Genomic DNA, 19261 nt, shown 5'->3' with positions numbered 1-19261 from the left:
ATTATATTGATAACAATAATTATATTGATAACAATAATTTGCCATCTTTTGAGACAGGTTAAAAAAGGAACAAGAGAAACATTTGCCTGCCAGAGCCCCAACACTGTGTTGGGTACAGACCTACAACAACCTACAAGTTAGGGAACTCATCCTCATTGTAAACTGACACTCGGATATGACATATTACAACCCCTTGTGGGTTCCCAAAGGTACCTTCATAATGAGATGACTGCAATTGCTATTATTATTATTATTGCCGTTGTTATTGCTAGGTTATTCTCCAAAGAGCTTGTCTCCCTGCTGGAGTGGAACTTCAAATGGGGTGGAGCCAGGGAGTTGCCAAAACCACTGCTGCGTATGCTGAGTTCAATAATACGTCCTGCTAATGACCCAATCTCATTTCCCATGCCTCTATTTCCTCATTAATTTTTCTGCCGATGTACCATCTGTTTTCCAACTTCCCTCTCTCTCACACGTGCAAAGCTTGTGATGAAGAGAAGCCCCAGTCTGGTGCCCCCCCCCCCCACAGCCCCCCAACTGACAGCCCAAGAGGTAGGGGTAGCCTCAGTTCTAAGTCACCTGAAGCCTGTCTGGGGGAGGGGAATCCGGAAAGAGGAGAGTGGTCACGAACCCGCCCAGTGACGCGGCCCCAAGCCGGGGACACCAGACCGCAGGAAAGAGCAGGGGTCCACCGACTCGGCGGCTCTCTGCGTCCCCGCCCTCGACCAGATCCGGGAGTCAAGGACTTCCAACACCCGCCAAGTTTCAACTCAAGACTTCTGCAAGGCCGCGTGTGCCCGAGCCCTCGCACGCCTGCCTGCAACGTGGCCGCGTCCGGGACGCCCTCGGACCCCAAGGGTCACCCGAACTCTTCCCTTCTCTCTCCAGGCCGAGCCGTGTTCCAGGCCCGCCAGTCCCCGGGTTCTCCTCTCCGTGGGCCGGGAGAGCCTCCCTCCTCTCGGGCTCCAACCACCCTAGCCGAGCCCCTTCCCTGAGCCGAGCCTTAGCTCTCCTGACACCGCCCGGCTGCGGGGCGGGGGCAGGGCCAGCGGCGGAACCGCCCCCAACCGCCTCCCCGGCCCGGCGAACGGGCGGGTGGCTGGGGCGCCTCCACCTCCTCTTCCTAAAGCGGCGAGGCGCAGACGAGCGGCATCACTCGAGCCCAGGTCCCGGCCACCGCCACACACGGCGCCCTGCGTTCTGGAGGAGGAGCAGCAGCGGAGGCGGCGGCCACAGCGGCGGGCGGGCGCCAGAAAGGTAGACTGAGTCCTGGGGAGCCGGGCCGCGGACCGCCCACCTCCCGGCCCCGGGCCGCGCGCGCCACCCGCCCCGTAACCCCACTCGTGTGTGTCCTTCCAGGCCCCGGTCGAAAAGCCTGGGAGGGCCGCCGACCTACCCCCGGAGGAGGAGCCAGTCGGAGCCCAAGGCGCCACCGCCGCCGAAACCGCGCGGAGCAGCTTTCGCCTTCATGGCCCACTCACCGGTGGCGGTCCAAGTGCCCGGGATGCAGGTGAGGACGCCCGGGCCTCCCCCGCCGTCCACGTGATTGCCCGGGAGCCCGGGGCGCGCTGGGCACCGGCGACGAGAGGCGGCTCAGGGCTCCCCCGAAGCTGGGCCGGGCGCTCCGGCCAGGTGACCCGGGAAGAGGGCTCTCAGTGTTTCCCGGCGTGTAAGCTAGGTGGTGCACTGCGCCGGCCCGGCGCGGAGGGACTGGAGCGCGCGGCGAGGTGGGGATGCAGGGGGGCGGGGGGGGGGGGGCATAAAAATAGGCCGGAGCGAGACACCTGCGCCGGCTGAGCGTGGTGCGGTTGGGGGTTTGGAGGTGGGAGCGCTTCACTTGGGAGAGATGGAGATGTCTCGAAATTCATGGGGTAAAACGCAAGTGGTGCTCCCCTCCTCTCTCTCTCTCTCTCTCTCTCTCTCTCTCTCTCTCTCACACACACACACACACACACACACACACACACACACACACGACACAAGTTGGGGCGGAGCAAGGCAAGGGGGTGTCGGTGGTGGCGGCTTTGAATTGGGCTCTTCCTGTGTGCGTAGAGCAAAGAGCGAGGTGACTTCTTTTCCCCTTTTGGTGCTGCTGAAGTTGTGTCTCGCTCCCCCAACTTGGTCCAGCCCATAGTGTGCGTGAGAAATGCAGGGTCCTAAGTTAGAGTAGCGGAGGTGATGACTCCCCCCGCCCCGCCCCCTGCCTTTCCCACAGGAGGACTGTTGCAGTGTGGTTAAAGGAAGCTTTTTGTCCTGGACAAGCGACTACTGCCTGGGACCCAACTATTTACTCGACATCTTCCCAGCCCTCTCTCATTATATTTTCATTTTATTAAAGAAGAAATAAGCTATGTCCACACACTTTTTATGCTGGTATGTTTTTAAGTCGGTGCATTTAAAGCTATCTACTAAATGTTATCCAAGTTTACTAACTTTTAAGCATTCACATTTTATTTTCTTTTCCTTTGCTAGACAGCCTGAACAACCCGTTTATGAATAGGTCAGAGACTAGAAACACTTAAGCCTCATTATCTTCTAAAAAGGTGAAAGCAAACGTTTTTTAAGTTCAGAAAAAAAAATGTTTAGAGTAGTAAATAGCTTATGTTTCTAGTAGAAATCAAAGTGCTATGGATTTGGGCCTCAATTTACTAATTAATGCATAAAATTTATCGTTTTTAAGCAATTGGTCACATTTTATGCATGGTCAGACAAAAAAAAAGTGATTTTTAAAATACTTTCCCCAAAAAGGACCGTTTGTGTCGGACATATATCTAACCTAGGATTCCCATGTGTCCTAAGCACCAGGCCTTTTAGCTAAATATAGGGCCAGTCTGGGTTGAGTCCCAGGAAGTCGCTGTGTAGTTAATAAAAAAGAAAGGAAGAAAAAGGGAAATGAGAAATATTAGGGCCTTTTTATAGGTTAATCCATTCAAGCTTTACAAAATGCCTCAAACTTCCTTCTTCTCACGCCACCCCCCTCCTTCCCTCCCTCTTTCCCCCAGCCACTGCCCCTCACCCCATTCATTCAGTTCTGCCTTTGATTATAGCAAGAGAATTAGTAGTTTGCATTACTAACTACAGTTTTGTTCTCCGTGATGTGGAAGAAAGTGCGAATTTTTTTCCCACCGTGCTCTCCTTTCCATTCTGTGAAGAGTAGTACATTATGGATGTGCAGTTTGTCTCTGAGGGTCTCGGTACTTCTCGCTCCATTGTGTGCACGCGCTGCCTGCGTGCGTGCGTCAGCAGAGTGAGTGCCTCGCGTTCATCAAGTTTGTGATTCTGGAGAACTCTGTGTGCTGAGAAGAAAATGGTTTCTGGTCTTTATTTCATTTGTCTTGACTTTATTTGATTTATAAGGTTTCTGGTCCTTATTTGATTTGTCTTTATTTGATTTATATGGTTTAAGAGCTGTTTGCTGTTCAGTCCTTCTTACGGCGCCCTGCTTTGTTTCATTAGCTGAGTTCCCTATCTCTTGAATTTTTAAACCTTAATTAAGGCAGTTTAGAATGTGAATCACATATTTTGAATGATAAATTCTGCCTTTCACTTTATGCCAGCCCAAAGTTGTGATTACTTTGTCTACCCTGATTTGGGGAGGGCAGTCATCTCCATATTAGTAAAGAAGAGAGGAATATTTATTTGTCACTTTCTCTGTCTGAATGAAATGGTAAATCCTTGACTTCTTATTTCCATTTTCTTTGTAGATGTGGTTCTTAAGCATTTGGTGCAACGCAAAAGTTTTCCACAGTTAAAATTGTGGAGTATCCAAAAAATAATTTTGATGGCATGCAGTGTGACTCTTGAGCCTAGACTACTTTGACTATTCTTTTGTTTAAGAATATTGCAGATGAGATGCAGAAATTTATCATGAGCTTGTAAAATTCTCCTCGAGTTTTGTGAAAGTTAGGAGCAACTTTTAGACCTTTAGAGTAGTAAGAAAACTTGAGTTAGCCATGTGTTCTTGAAATTAATGTATAGTATTTCCACAAATCAGGGTGAAGTGGTTGACCGGCCTATAACATTTTAACAGTTTATTTTTGGGAATTATGAAGATTGATGGAAAAAATGATTTTTCCAGAAATAAAAACAAAATTGCTTTATCCACAGTGTTTTTCCTCCCCCTGAGGAGAGACGTGAAGTTGAGCTACCTGTTCTATCACTTAAGACTTGCAGCATTCCTGACTTTCAAACAAAGAAATTTCTGTTGCCACTAGTTTAAAATAGAAAAGAAACTTGGAGTGACGAAAGAAAACCCAGGATTTGGTCCAGTTCAAACCCTTCCTTGTGAATTACTTATTCAAACTCGTATTGTTGATATTTCTTAATATTGTGGTAATGAACATTTTTGCCATATTACACCAAATGTGGAGGGTATGAATTTTTTGGTACTTAATTTATGCTTACCTCTCTAGTATATAACTAAAGGAATTTTCCATACCAGGAGCTAAACTCTTGAAAAATATTTAAAGCACAACTTAAAAAAATAAGCCAATAAACCTGTTTCTTTCCACTCAAATATTACTCTTTAATGATTTAAAACATGTTTTTTCTTTGAAGTTCTCAGCTGTAAGTCATACTTAAGTTTAAGCTATTTCCCCTTAGAACCTGCATTAGTATTTATGAAGACAAGTGTTCTAAATTGGGTGTTAAATCTTTCGTAAAGTATGGGTGGAAGAATAAAGTTAAATGTTGAATTAGAGTACTAAGTGTTATTATGCTATGCTTTGTGCTATGCCTCTGGTGAAAGAGTTTTTTTTTTAACTTCCTGCTAAAGAATTTAAACATTAGCCTTCATGTATCTTTAAACATGGTCAAGGTGGTACAGTTTGTAAGTGGTTGTTATTTGAGATGTGAGATGGAAATGAAGTTTAAGGGTTAATGAACACTTTGTTGAAGACTTTTGTCTAAGAGGTGGAAAACATTGCCTTGCATTGGTGAACCTAGTTACTGGGTTCTGGGAAGGATACAGAAGTATAGTACGTGATGTCTGCCCTCAAAGATCTTAAAATGTTGGGGAGTTAAATCTAGCACATAAAATATCAAATAATGCAAAATCTATGATAATTACTCTATAATAGAAGTTTATGACTGGAAGAGTTGAAGGCTTGCCCCCAAAGAATTTTTAGGATCCATATTGGGGAGGGCATTTGCAAGCAGGGAAACACCCTGAGCAAGTGTGTGTGCACACACAATCTTCGAGGGTGGGATAAAATCACTTGGCCTATGATGAAGAATTCCACTAGGGAAGTAATGGGGGGTAAGACTGGAAAATGTGATTGGGTCCAGATTATGGCAGTTCTTGAATGCCAGGGAAGGGTTTTGGCCTTCGGACTAGCCACTAAACATTTCTAAGTAAGCGAGATCAGTGAACAAAGTTATGTAAGTTATATATAGGAAGAGAAATCTTAAGATTGGATGAATGGATGAACTAGAGGATTGAGAGACTTGAGGCAGTTTGATCTACTGAGGCTACCCAATGAGGCAGTCATATCTGTACAGATGCAATGGACTGATTGCCTTCCCTATGCCTAGTACTATGAGGTAGAAAATATGATTACCAGACTGATAATTAGCTAGTTACAGAAGGAAGAATCAAAGCCTTTGTGATGTTGAATATGGGGAACTGGGACAATTATGGTACATCCAAAAGAAATTGGAAAGTCAGGGAGAAGAGTCAGACCCAGTAGAACATTAATGATTTCTATTCTAGGCTTGTGAAGTTCGAGGTAACAGTGGGATGACAAAATAAAAATGTAGAGCTGTATGTCTATTATCTTGATTGCGGTGATGGTTTCAAAGGTGTATACATGTGTCCAAACCCATCAAATCGTATACATTAAATATGTACAATTTTTTTTTGTATCTCAACATGCCTCAGTAAAGCTGTTTTGAAAAATATCCAGCAAATACTTGAAGATACAGATCTGGAGCTCTAGTCATTCATCAGACATTTGCTGAGCATTTGGTATATGCCAGTTTCTTTACTTGAAACTGAAGGATGGGAGCCACCAAGGAGGGAGAGGTCATAATGCCAGAGAGCATGTGGCAGTGAGGGCCCTCGTGAGGCAGGAAGCATAGGTAGAGGGTTGGCTCCTAAGAAAAAGAAGGGCGACTTAAGATGCGTCAGGGGATGAGAAAATATGTCCAGGTCGGGAAGGGGTTAACTGGCCCTGGGGGGGATTCTTTATTTAACTCTCATGGTGAACCCTAAATTGGAGAAGGAATTCAGTTTGGTGTCAGAATCTAGTATGTAGGCTTCTTACCTTCCTTCCACCTTCTGAAGGGACTAATCAGCTTTGCAATTTGAGGTGAAAAGAGGCAGAAAGCAATGCTTGCGCTAATAAATAAACCCAAACCATTGTCCTGGTTGGTGGGTAGCATATTCAGAGATGTTGAATATGCTAATGATAGTGGCAGAAGACCAGCTGAAACAGAATAATCAAAGACAACTGTTAGCTGGAAGGGTTGGAGGTAGTTGCAAGGTATGGGCTAAGCAGGCTGGGGGCTGAACAGAGAGTAAACAGGAATTGGGCATGGTAGGACATGTGCCTTGAACGCTAACGAGGGTCTAAAAATGGCACATGAGGACAAAGGTCCATCATGTACCTCCCTTGCTTGAGTCATAGAAAATGAGAGAATATAAATTAGCTGGTGCCTAGGAACCATTGAACATTGTGATACTGTGTTTTTTAATTCTGCCTTTCATTTATTCAGTGACCTTGAGCAAATCATCTACAAAATGGGGAATAATAAAAGCGGCGTTTCCTTTGCCTCAATCAGATGTTATTAGGATGAATTAACTATCATCTGTGGAGTATATTTTGAACTCCTTCATCAAAGGTGTTATGATGTGTATGGGTAGTTCATCCTGCAAAACAATGCTGGGCTAATCATGTGAAAACACTGTCATTATCTCCTCTCACTCCTGCTTGACAACCCACAAGTTTTCCTATTGAAATCCAGCCCCCGCCCAAACACCCACACACATACCACCACCACCAGACCCAAAGTCTTCTGCTCAGCTTTCCAGACTTTCTGTTATCTGGCTCCTCTCTACAGAGCTCTACTTAGTTATTTCTACTTCCCAACAAGAAATCCCCTTTGTTCTACCATGCCAGTTACAACTCAGTAATCACTGACTGGCCAAATCCTACCTGATTTTCAGGGTCTCCATCTTACTTTCTCCAGGAACTTTCTCTGAATGTTCCAGGCTACAGAAATCACTCCCGTTTCCAAGCACCTATTATATCCCTTGTCAGTAGCAGACAGTCCAGTCCTTGATTTATATACTGCCTTACATTTTCCCTAACTATATATGTTATACTCGTCTCCCAAACTAGGTTGTACATTTCTTGAAGGCAGGGACCATGTATTTTACTTTTCTTTATACGATTAGGTATGAATTATATGTAAAAGTGTTGGCTAGTGAGTGCAGTACATATAGACTATTCTGACTTTTTTTCATTCTGTTTCTGTAAATATATTGTGTAATGCTTGAATTCTTGTAGCTCATGAAGGCTAATTTATGTGTGCACAACATAGACATTTTATACTTACTAAAATGATTTTGATGTATTACATGTAATAGGTCTAAAAATATATACTTGTAACTAATCAGCTGTCCACACACTGAAGCTCTCATTTTCATCTTCCAAGACCTTTGAGAGAAAAAGTAGCCCTCCTTGCTTTCCTAGTAACTACGGGCTGATTTCACACAAATTTACAGTTTTGGGGGAAATAATCTCTTGTTCCTTCCCTTTGTTCCCCCCTTCCCAAAAAATACAAACAAATAAATAAAACAAACTTCTTTACTTCTCTGTCTCAGCTGTCACATTAGAAAGAATCTGATAAATTTCACTGATATTAACGTGTCTTTGATTAATGGCTCTCTGTGTGACCTCTCTCATGGATGTTCACATTTTACAGGAAGTAATGCCTTTTAAAAAGAAATATAATAGTAGAATTTCAAGCCATTTGATGATAGTTTTTGACTGAACTGTGTCTTCTGAAAGAGTGGTGGTTTTACTCGCTTGTTGCTGGAAAGCAGAGTTAGGAGAACAAAAACTAACACTATTATTAGGTGTGATGCAACAAACTCCTTTTCATTCCTTGTAATTAAGACCCAAAGAATTTCTACCACAGGTACACATAAAGCAATGTCTCTGGAGGAATGCCATGAGGTAACTCATTTTAAAAAGGACAAAAAATCAGATATGCAGAGCTAAAATTTTGACTCCATCTTACGTACATTTCTCATTTGGTCATCTGCCATTTTAGACTAAGGTGTTATATGGTAGGGACCAGAGAAAGGAAACATTTAAAAAATATATTAACTAATTCATCTCAACAATCCTATGAAATAGGAAGAGTTATCCAATAGGAAAATGCCTTCAAATTTATATTTAAAAACAGAAGAGCACATTGCTGGCCAACTCTATCCATCATCCTCTTTGTTGTCCCTCCCCCAAATCCCCCAAATATAATTCAAGCAGATCTTCTGAAATGCACATTCAGAGAAGCCAGGAAACTTAGTGCAGAGCAGATCCTATCCTTCTCCTCTATTCCTGCTTGTCTCTTCCCATCACCTCTCACCAGCATTTACCTTACTGGGCATAGAGCTATACTCCCCCTCAGCCTTTTCTGGACTTGTTCCAGCATTCTTCTGACAGCAGCCCACTGGTCGTTCTTTTCCTTCATTTATCGTAAGATCATGGAGTAGAATGATCTGTGTCCTAAAATATTGGATTAGCCATTGGTATGACATCTTTGGATATTCTAGCAAAATATGAACAAAATTGTGGTTCATACTTCCTGGGGAGTAAAGTAAAGAAAATTGTAGACAGCTTAGATGTGAGAGTTAAAAATATTCTGATTATCTTTTTTTAAATGTCCACTGTCCTCCTTTTTGATCAAATAACTTCAAGAATGTGCTGCTGAGAAAATCCAAGGCGTGTTTTTATCTTTTCCTCATGAAAAATGTTTACAGAAAAAAACTTTTCAACCTTTCTTTAAGATCCTTGTAACAAGGAAGGGAGGGAATACGGGGATATGTGTATAAAAACAGATGATTGAACTTGGTGTATCCCCCAAAAAATAATAAATAAATAAACAAACAAAGAAAAAGATCCTTGTAACAGAGATTGTGTGTTCTTAGTGGTATTTTTGCCCTCTCCCCCTTTTACCTGTTTTTTAAAAAAGTGAGGAAAAGAAATCTGTAAAACCCTATCAATTTAAAATGCAAAGGACTGAAAAAAGTAGGGTTCAAATCAACCATCATTGAATTTTTCAGTTTGTTTATCACAGAACAATAGAGTGTCTTTCCGAGGAATAACAGTTGCTTTGAATTATAGAAATAGCTTCCCAGTATCAACTCAATGAAGTTTTTTTTTTTACTGGACTTGAAATCCATACCACACTAGATATGTTAGGGAATTTCTAAGCACACTAGTGAATTACTCTACCAGATTTCAATAGTGCCTAGTAACACAATCCTAGGAGTGAATTTTTGGCAGGTGGAGGAAAGGCTTCAAGGACATCTAGACGCATCCAGATTTTTCTTTGAAAATGCATTTTTGAGTTGCTCTGTTAGTGCCCTTTTATCCCCCTCCCCCAACTTTCCATTAAGCCATTGGCTTTGGGACATATCACTTTACAGTATGTTATATTAAGCTAGGATTTAACCGTTTGCTTCAGTATAGTATAAATAACACAGCAGTGGGTGATGGGGAAGAGGTGGGCAACATAGATAATCAAGTGAGGGCATAAGTTGTTATTAATGCAAGAAAATTTGGGGCAGCTGAGCCAGTAGAAACCATAAAGTCGTAACTTCTTCCCAGAGCCTAGGCTCATCATTATTGTTGCCCCCTAGAGCTGGGAAAGTTTCTGGCCTCCCTGGTCTCAATTTCCTGCTGCCTGCCTTAACTTTAAGTAGAAGTATAAAAGAAACCAATCAGCAAAGCATGCACACATGCTACTAAGTATAAGGATAGAAAATAGAACTTTGACCTCTTGTGGTTAAGGAGACTACAGTCTGTGTCTAGCAGCCTCAGGGAAAGAAGCATATTTCAAATGTGTTCTTTTTAAGTGCTACCGACCCCTTGGGAAGAACAGTTAGCAAACTCATTAATTAGGGTCCTGTTTGCTTCTCTAGTTTTATTTGGAATCCTTTGTTTGAACTTTGCTCTGAGCCCTCCTAGGTGCCTGTCAGTTAATGGTAATATATTAGACTTCCCCAAGTTGGACACTGGTTATCCAGGTTTAATGCTTCTACACGCTTAGTCTTCGTGAAACAATTAGGTGTGATTTAGCTAGAAAATTATTAGCAGCAGAGGTTGGAAGGCCCACATTGTGTAGGACATAATGCTTGATACCTATCTTTGAGATACAAATAGTATAGAGTCCCTGACCTCAAGAAGTTTATACTGTAACCGAAGAGATTAGACATCTACACATTTAAACAATCTAACAATGCAGAGCAATAGTAATGAATCCCAAATGAGATAAAAACTGACATAGTAGCATTCCAAGGAAGATCAGACTAAGGAAAGTAACTATCATTTATGGAAGCCTTTATGGTAGGCACTTGTGCTTTAGGCATTTCTGCTTTTGCCACTGCACTACATTGCTTCTAGGCAGGGCAGTCCTGAACAGACCCTTAAAGGAGCATGGGAGACAGGCAGGAGAAAAGACATAAAGGGGCACACACAAGGTTCCTTCTATAACAGAGGTGTGAGGCAGGTGCTTGTTGCCATGAACTACATTAGGACCAAATTATGAAAGGCCTTGAATGCCAGACTGAGACATTTATTTTTAACTCAAGCTACAACAAGGAGTTGTTTTTTCAGTCAAGAAAGTAAACTGATGAAAGCAATGGTTTGTTGTTTGTTTTTCGAAGATTACATTAGGCTTCCAACCTAACAGGCTGGGTTGGAGAGGGAAAGGCTAGATATAAGTGGATACTGTAATAGCCCAGGCTTTAGTTGTTAAGGCTGTAATCTAAGGCAGTGATGGTCAAGCTTGAGCATGTATCGGAACCACCTAGAGGGTTTGTTAAAACAGACTGCCAGGCCCCATCTCCGGAGGTTTCTGATTCAAGTAGGTCTGCAGTGTCCGTTAATTTGCATTTCTAATGAGTTCCCAGCTGCTCTGCTGGTCTGGAGACCACTCTGAGCACCACTCAAGGAAGACTGACATACCTTGGTGACTAATTGGATATGGGAAGGGCAAAAACATGACAGGAGAGTAAAGATTCAAAGATACGGCCAAGTTTGGGAGAAAATGGGTTTATTTTTAAAACTTGAATTTAAAGCACTGACCACACAACCAAGCAGAAGCAAGTAATAACAGCTTTGTTCGAAAGTGAAGATGGAGATGGGAGGTCCTGCATGGAGAGAGATAGTAGATGAAATTGTGAGAAATCAAAATAACATGATTTTCAATCATCCTTCCACGAAGCTGAACTCAATTTTGTATTGTTTTATAGCTTCCAAAATCTCACTGTCACCCATCACTTCTGTGTTCCTTGAGCCAGGTAGATTTGACAGCTCAGTGAATGTTCTTATCTTCAAATGCAAACACTTTTATTAAGAACATGAAATCTATTTATGCTTATACTTGTGAAAATGCAATTGGCTAAAGTGAAATAAAATGCCAGTTTCCTAAATGCCAGTAAGTGGCACTATTTACCCCAAAGGTAGACATTTTTAAGACTTTTTCCAATTTCGATACATCGCATCAATTTTTTTGTACAGAATCCCTTTCCATCACTGTGTATTACCCCACCCCACCCCACCCAAAAAACCTGGAAGTAATAACTCTGAGCTGCTATTATGTCAAAAATACCCAAAGTCATCACATTCCAAAGTCAGTTTTTGTTTACATATGGAAAATTCTTGGGGAGAGGAAGTTACTTCTGAATCGTTAAGGAAATATCAAACCACTTCCTAAATGGCCTTTCTGACTCCAGCTTCTGCTGTCTAAAATATTCCCTATACCTGTCAGATTAATATATTACCATTTGCCAACAGGTACTATGTAGGAAAGCTCACAGCTCAGTTTAGACAAGGGATGCGAACTGAAAGTAAGAGAAGCAAATGGGCCTACTTAATGAGTTTGCCAACACCAGACAATGTGAGCAAACTTGATTCCCTACTTCATTCACCATCCTTGGACCTAAGTCACTTTTCAATTTCTAAAATGAACACACAGCCTACAAAACCAAAATTATCCTTCAGAGTCAGAGATTTGCCCCCAATGAGGATGTTCAAAAACGTGTAGAAATGTGCCTCTAAACATATTTTAGGCAATGTTTAATTACCACAAAAACAGGTTCCTTGTAAAGCAATTATATTCCAATAAAGAGCTTAAAAAAAATTTTTTTAAGAAGTTCCTTGAGTCCCTAGGGGGACTTTCTCCCCCTTTAGGGGATACAATTTGTTAGGGTGTAAAATTCTGATATGTTTACCTTATACCTCACACCTCTTATGGGGTAGCTATCTCTTTTCCAGGATACTTAATTACTTTTGTGGACCCATTTTTCATTATTCTAGATGATAAATTGTTTTCATTGGGGGAAAATTGATGGGGGCTGTGTGTATGTGCACACGCAATGTATATTGTATATGAAGTGTATTTTGTGCTTGAAAACACTTTTGATCTATTGAAGAAAATAAGGCTCAATAGTGACCAGTAGAGTTTTTAGTCAGTTGTATGAATTTTAGACATAACTATTTTTTAAAAGTAGAAAAGTGCATCGTCAGAATAAAAATGGGTAAAAGATAGGATGGTCACTAAGTTCAAGAAGCAGAAAATGATGATTTAGCAATGTCATTTAAGAAGGTCTGCGTATAAAAGGAATTCAGTAAAACTGATGTAAAAATTACGGTATCTGTGGATTTGCTAAATATTTTTATTATATAGAAAATATATAGAATTCTTTACCACCATTAAAAAGATTTATAAAAATCTTTAAATATGTATTTATAAAAGGTAAATACATATGCATATATGTACCTATGACTAAATACATAACAGTGTTATTAGAATTTTACGCATGTTGCAGTTTTCTCATGACTAGTTCTTTTTTCTGTCTTTAATATTTAACCTATTACTAGTCTTAAAGAAATTGAACTCACAGCAGTCTATTCCATACAGGAAACAGATCATAGAAAACACCTTTTAATGAAATTCAGTACCAATGTTAAGCTGTTTTAGTGAATTGACTTGAACATTACGTAGGATTATATTTATCAAGATTCTCAATTCTCTGCTTAATTTCTCCCATAGAATAGTCTTACAAGGAATCATTGCATCAAAGGAACTGCTTTTGATAAATGTAAATCCATTTACCTATTAGTAAAATCAGAGACACGAGTAGTATACAAATGACTTCTGGTTAACAGGAACTTGTGATCATTGTCTAAGCTCTTATTTTGAAGCTAAAATTGTTATAGGTACCTTACGCTAGATTCTAAGGTGATAGGGAATGGAGGGGTTAGGGCATTGGATTCTGTTTCAATGACAAACAAAATCTCATATAGGAGAGCTGGGTTTTTGTGGGTTTTTTTTTTTAACTATTTCTCTCTTCATGAAAAATGGTGACTGTCACTGAAGGATCTTTTTTTACTCTGTCATAGGCTTCCTAAAGGGCATATAAAATGAAAACGTGGGATTTGACTAGTTAAATAATGAATCAATTTCGAGGTTTTAGCATATGTGACACCTCCATTGTCGTCTTTTTGGACTGTGATTTTTGGTAACAGCAAGTGAAAAAAACTATTACCTCTGTTGCTATGGATCTTCTATCTGCTGAGGTTCAGGCATCGTTTTGGAGGCTGCAGTGTAAACCCTGCTTAGGGAAGGTAGAATTTCATAATACCAGAGGATTACTGCTGCCTCATGAGCAAACAGAAAATGTAGGTGAGGGAAAAGGTGTTGGACTCTGGAAGAAGAGAAAGACAGTATTTCCTAGGAAGGGAAAAAGTAGTCTTTTGCTTTAAAGACTGAGAATTCTCTATTTTTTAGAATGGGAAATTTCTCTACTTTCTGCAAAGAGGAGAAAAAGCTAACAGAAAAGGAAATTGGGGAGGTAATAGTAATTCATTTCTTTCTTGTTGCTTATGACTTCTGTGATAAAAGTTACATTTACATAATTGATTTGTTATGGCAAGAAATGTAAAGAGTCTTTTTGGTTGGGAGAAAGCTTGTGAAAGATCAGGGGGAAGAGCTGACATAGGGATGGTGATTTCAGCTGCTTTTCTGTTTAAGATGTGCAATTTTGGTGGTGTGTGTTCTGGGGCAATAAATTGTTTCTAGACACTTGAAGTCATTTTGGGTGGCCTTTTTTTCCCCTCTGTAGGCAAAATGAATACTTTTCATTAACAAGGAAAAGTGCCAAATTATCACTGGATTATATTTGACTAATTTGGATGGTTATTTGGGGATCGGGGAGGGGAAGCTAAAGAGAAGAAATCCTTCTTCCAAATTTCTGAAATTAATATTATTGTTACTTTTCCAGTAGGTTCTGGCCTTAAAATTCTCCCTCAGGGAATGATTAAGACAGTTTTTTGGAGCATTTCAAGGCGGTGTAGCATCTCAGATTTACTTTGTTTGCTTAATGACTTTTTAGCACCACTTGATTTATGTCTTGGCTGGGAGGAGAGTTCTAGAGAAGTATGTAGTCCAATTACTTTTTTCTAAAAAGACTTATGGATACCAAATACTGCATTATTCTGTTGTTGGCTTTTAACTTTCCTACAGTTTAAAAGGTATAAATGTCTTCATACTTGGAAAACAACAACAACAACATTGTACTCTGCCCAGGGATTGCAGCGCCCTCCCCACGTTCCAGGATAGAGACAGCTTTTTCCCATTGTCCATCCACATGCCTGGGTTTTGGGGGAGAGTCAGTCTGTACAACCCGAAGCATTTTAACTTGATTACTCTTGTATGTTATTTTTTAATGACAGCGTGCCGTGCAGTCATAATGTCAGTATGATCCTGATTGAAAGATAAAGCACAGTTTTAGATGATTTTTAGAAAACCCCTCTAACTTAAAAGATGATCCATATATTGTGAAAGAATATTCTTATTTAATATGACCAAGTGATTCCAGAGCTTGAGAATTTAATTCTTTTTTTTCTAGTAGGACACTAAATTGTTTTCTCCTCACTACTAGAATGAAGAATGTAGTGTATTCCCTTCCTTTATACTATGAAATAATACCTGCACGCATCTCCTCAAATGTAAAACTGTGAGCTTTGCGGATTATGCTCAGGAGCCTGGACTAGGTTATTATTTATAAAAGATGAGATCATGCATTCATTCCAAGCAAATTTTGAATGGGATGTAATTAATTTTCTACGGAGGCAATTAATGTGTAATTACTTTTTCTACTAAGAGGTAGTGAGGCTATAATGTTTGGCTTATGTTTTGTACAAAAGGAAGTTGCCTTGAAATTTTGGATTTTCCCTTCTCTCTTGTAAATATTTTTGAATGCCTGTATTTTTAAAAAATAATAATGATCACCTTCTTCCAATGGTGTTTTTGGAATTTTGTTAATCTAATGCAGCCTTTCTCAATTGGGGTTATCATTCTGAACCACAAAAAAGAGACAATTATATGAGTTAATGTTTTCTCAATTCTCCCAAAAAGGACACAAATAAAACCATTCTAAATGTATTAGAGAGGAGTTCGTCTATTACACACAGTAGATTCCTTAGAGCAGCAGTTGGCAAACTGTAGCCAAGGGCCAAATTTGCCTGCTGTCTGTTTGTGTATGTAGCCTGAAAGCTAAAAAAAAAAATTTTTCTAACATTTTTAAAGAGTTGTTAAAAAAGAATGTGTGACAGAGACTACAGACTGTACCTGACCTACAAAGCCTTTAAGACATTTACTACATGGCCCTTTACATAAAATGTTTGCCAAACCGTGTCTTAGGGCATGGAACCTCATTGAGAATTGCTGATCCAAAGAAAGGAAGCATTTTATAGTATTTTCTCTGGGATTAGGGAGACAGTAAGATAATAGGAAAGTTTCTCTTTGTTGAGGTAATTGACTTGTATATTGTTCCCATTATTGTAATGCTTTCAAGGAAAGACTCCAGATCATAATAAATAGGGAGACATATTTTTGTTTGTTTTCTAGACAAAAATTTTAATGGTTGAATGATATGGAAAGTTGTGTTGGTGACAGTAATGAATGATAAATTATGTGTATGTATATACAAATATATTTTAATATTTTCCTTAGTTTCTACAGCAAGAAAATAAAAGTGAGTGAATTTTATAGGACTATAAGGGAGGGCATTGATGGCTTTTATCACTATTTTAAATTAAGGGGCTGTATCTATTAGAGAAGGAAAATGAATAGAGAGTGTTAAGTGTCAGATATAATCACATTTGTTTCCTTCTTGTACTGAATAAGTGTCTTCACTGTACAATTAACATCTCGGGTACCTTGTCAGCAGTAAGGAGAATAGTACTTAATCAAAAAAGCATTAAAATTATTAGATCATAGCATATGAAATAATCAGGCTCTACCAAATGCCACTTAACTACTTGATTTGGTGGGGGAGGTGCCATCAGCCATAAAACATATATTGGTCAATCACAAAATTATCAAAGGAGAAAAAGACCAGCAGGCATTATATGTAATTTGCCACTGATTTCCTTTATCTCCATATTCAGTTAATCATGAAGTTCTAGCAGTGATTTTTTTCTTGGGGAATTTCAGATATCATCCCTTCTTTTATCATGCCATTCTGGCCTCTGTCACTAAGTACACTTGAGGCAGTATGCAGACATAATGAAACTACCTGAAACACAGACTTTATTTTTTCACTCATCTGCTGAATGCTTTCAGTGGCTCCCTACTAACCTGATGAGAAATTCCTAGGATGGATGAGTCAAGTGAGACTGCTGAGATGGCCAGAAAAGGCATCACTGGGTGGCTGAGCTGGCTTTAAGACTGGGTGGGAAGCAGGGAAAGAAATGAAGGGAATGAAATTAGGCAAGACAAGAAAAGACAAAGGGGCTTTTAAGGTTGTGTTTTTCCAAATCTCTTATGGGTCCCTTTGGGGTGGGCGGTGAAGATTTGTTTGGCGAATGGTACTTTATATCTGGTTAGGGCTGTAAAATGATAGGGTACAAGTCAGCTCAAGTTGTAGATCACAGATCTTTTCGGGTAGCATACTGTTCAAAGCATTTTAATTACTTTGAATTGCTCATCAAGCTTATTTTGGCTCTGGCAATTCAAAAACTAATTAAGGAACTTTGCCATGTGTCTCCATCCTGAGGTTAGTTGTTTGTCATTACCCTCCCCACCCCATCCCATCCCCAGCTAGAAATCACTCATTATAAAATCAAAAAAGCCAAGTATTTTATAAAGATCACTTCCAATTCTAAAATCATATTGGTCCTTTAAATTTCCTAAACAGATTGTATAGCGTACTTGTTGGAGGAAAAAAATCAGATTTTGTACATGTATTCAAATTTGGTGCTGCATGTTGATTATCCTTATTGGAGAATTACACTTCAGTTGATTGCAGAATAAACAGGACCATATATTTCAGCTAATAAGATATATTGTCCTAGCCATGGTTGTATGGAGAACATGTAAACAGCCTTATGTTTATAGTGGTATTTCTTAACAATTAAAAAATTCAACTCATATTAGTAGGTATCTCATAATTTCAGTAGCATTTTCCCCTTTATTTGAAAATTTAATTTTTCTAATATTGTGCTTTGGTAATGTGAATACATTCGAGCAACGTCAGCACAGATCAATGGGGTTTAAAAACTGGTGAATCTGTACCTTTAGGGACAGGGATTAGAACATTCACAAATGCTTTTGACAGTGGGGTGTAGGGTAGGATGGAGATTGGTTTGAGAAACTTTAGTTCAAGAAAAGCTGATGAACTTTGAGAGGAGATTAATTTATAATAAAAAGAAGTGTTGTCTAAGCTGAAATCCTTTGGGAAAATGGAAATATGGCAATATTTAGGATTTTTTTTCAAATGAACTGGTACTCCCTGTACACAGCAAAGGGAATAATGATAATAAAATCATCATCAGTGAGGATGTTGAAATCCAGCCCCTGTTTTCTTAATGTAACAAATTTGTTGATGAGAGCTTATTTCTCATATTTATTGAGTGTATCCTGGTGCAGGGCACAAAGCTAACTTTTATGCTCATTTGTAATAGTTCTTCTTAGCTTAGGTGTGCAGGTACAGCTGTTACACATCCCACTTTACTTGGTTTCTGAGTGTATTCCTATTTATTAATGTACTGCTCCAATTCTTTTAAAGAAGTAGAGCATAAAGAATAATAAACATTATTATTTTAGCCCTGCACCCATATACACACACATAAACACAAACTGGATGATATTTTTCACTTTGGGGAAGTGAAAATTAGGACATGGATTGTTGAAAAATTAGAGACCATTCTTTTAGAGTATTCTATAATCTCCTCTCTGCTCTATTCTTAGAATGTGCCAAGGTTAAAATTGTTTGCTATTAACACCGTCATACCATCGGTATCATTTTCTTGGGATCAAAGAATGTTAAAGCCAGCAGGACCCAAGAGATAAATTTCCTTAGTCCTAAGATTCCATTGGGTAACTCCCTGCAAATACTATTTGATTAAATTCGTTCAAAGTATAGATTTGGTTAAAGAGGGAAATGTTGGAGGGAAATTATACTGCAGCCACTTTCTCATTAAGAATGAAAAGGTGAGTGTGTAAAATTCCACTTTTTCAATCAGTGTTAATTTTCTAAAAGAACTCATGGTGTTAATAATTTAGTGCTGTGCTTACAAACTTCAAACCTATTGATTTTAATTGGAGTTCCACATGAAGAAGGAAGATAGACAGTGAGAAAATCAATTTTGTTTTAATCCAGTGCATTTTAATAAGTGTGTTGAAGATTGACCATAACATTATCCATGATAGTTCAATATTTGCTATAAGAAGCCTCTGCCTTAGATATCCAAAGGTGTTTATTTCTGAAAGTGCTAGAATGACATCCTTTAATCTTGCCTCCAGTATAGATAGCATAAAATGAGGCTCTCAGTGTCCATCATGTTAAAGTGCCCTATGTGGGTTTAATTAAATAATGGCCTGTTTTATCATTTATTTGTTAGCAGAATCTTTGTCTTCCTCTCATTGTATGGCCTTGTCCCCCTTCCCAAATGAATATTTCATGGTTAGAGCTTGTTATCAATCCCAGGCATATTTATATAACATTCTGTCTAGTTAGTAATAA

General features: G+C 39.6%; 1 protein-coding gene across 1 annotated transcript in view; it reads left to right on the top strand.

Annotated features, from left to right (window-relative positions):
• Positions 1-1088: 1088 nt before the first annotated feature.
• The window catches only part of STK26 (serine/threonine kinase 26), a 55460-nt gene continuing 37287 nt past the window's right edge, over positions 1089-19261 (top strand). The window contains exons 1-2 of the mRNA XM_057719115.1: positions 1089-1257; positions 1360-1510. Of these exons, the coding sequence (XP_057575098.1) occupies positions 1469-1510 (42 nt within the window). The 5' untranslated portion in view covers positions 1089-1257; positions 1360-1468. The remainder of the gene's footprint in view (positions 1258-1359; positions 1511-19261) is intronic.

Source organism: Hippopotamus amphibius, chromosome X (assembly GCF_030028045.1).
Source record: "Hippopotamus amphibius kiboko isolate mHipAmp2 chromosome X, mHipAmp2.hap2, whole genome shotgun sequence".
In the NCBI taxonomy this organism is placed as follows: domain Eukaryota; kingdom Metazoa; phylum Chordata; class Mammalia; order Artiodactyla; family Hippopotamidae; genus Hippopotamus; species Hippopotamus amphibius.
Note: the sequence above shows the minus strand (reverse complement) of the source record. Positions and strands in the feature narration are given on the sequence as shown.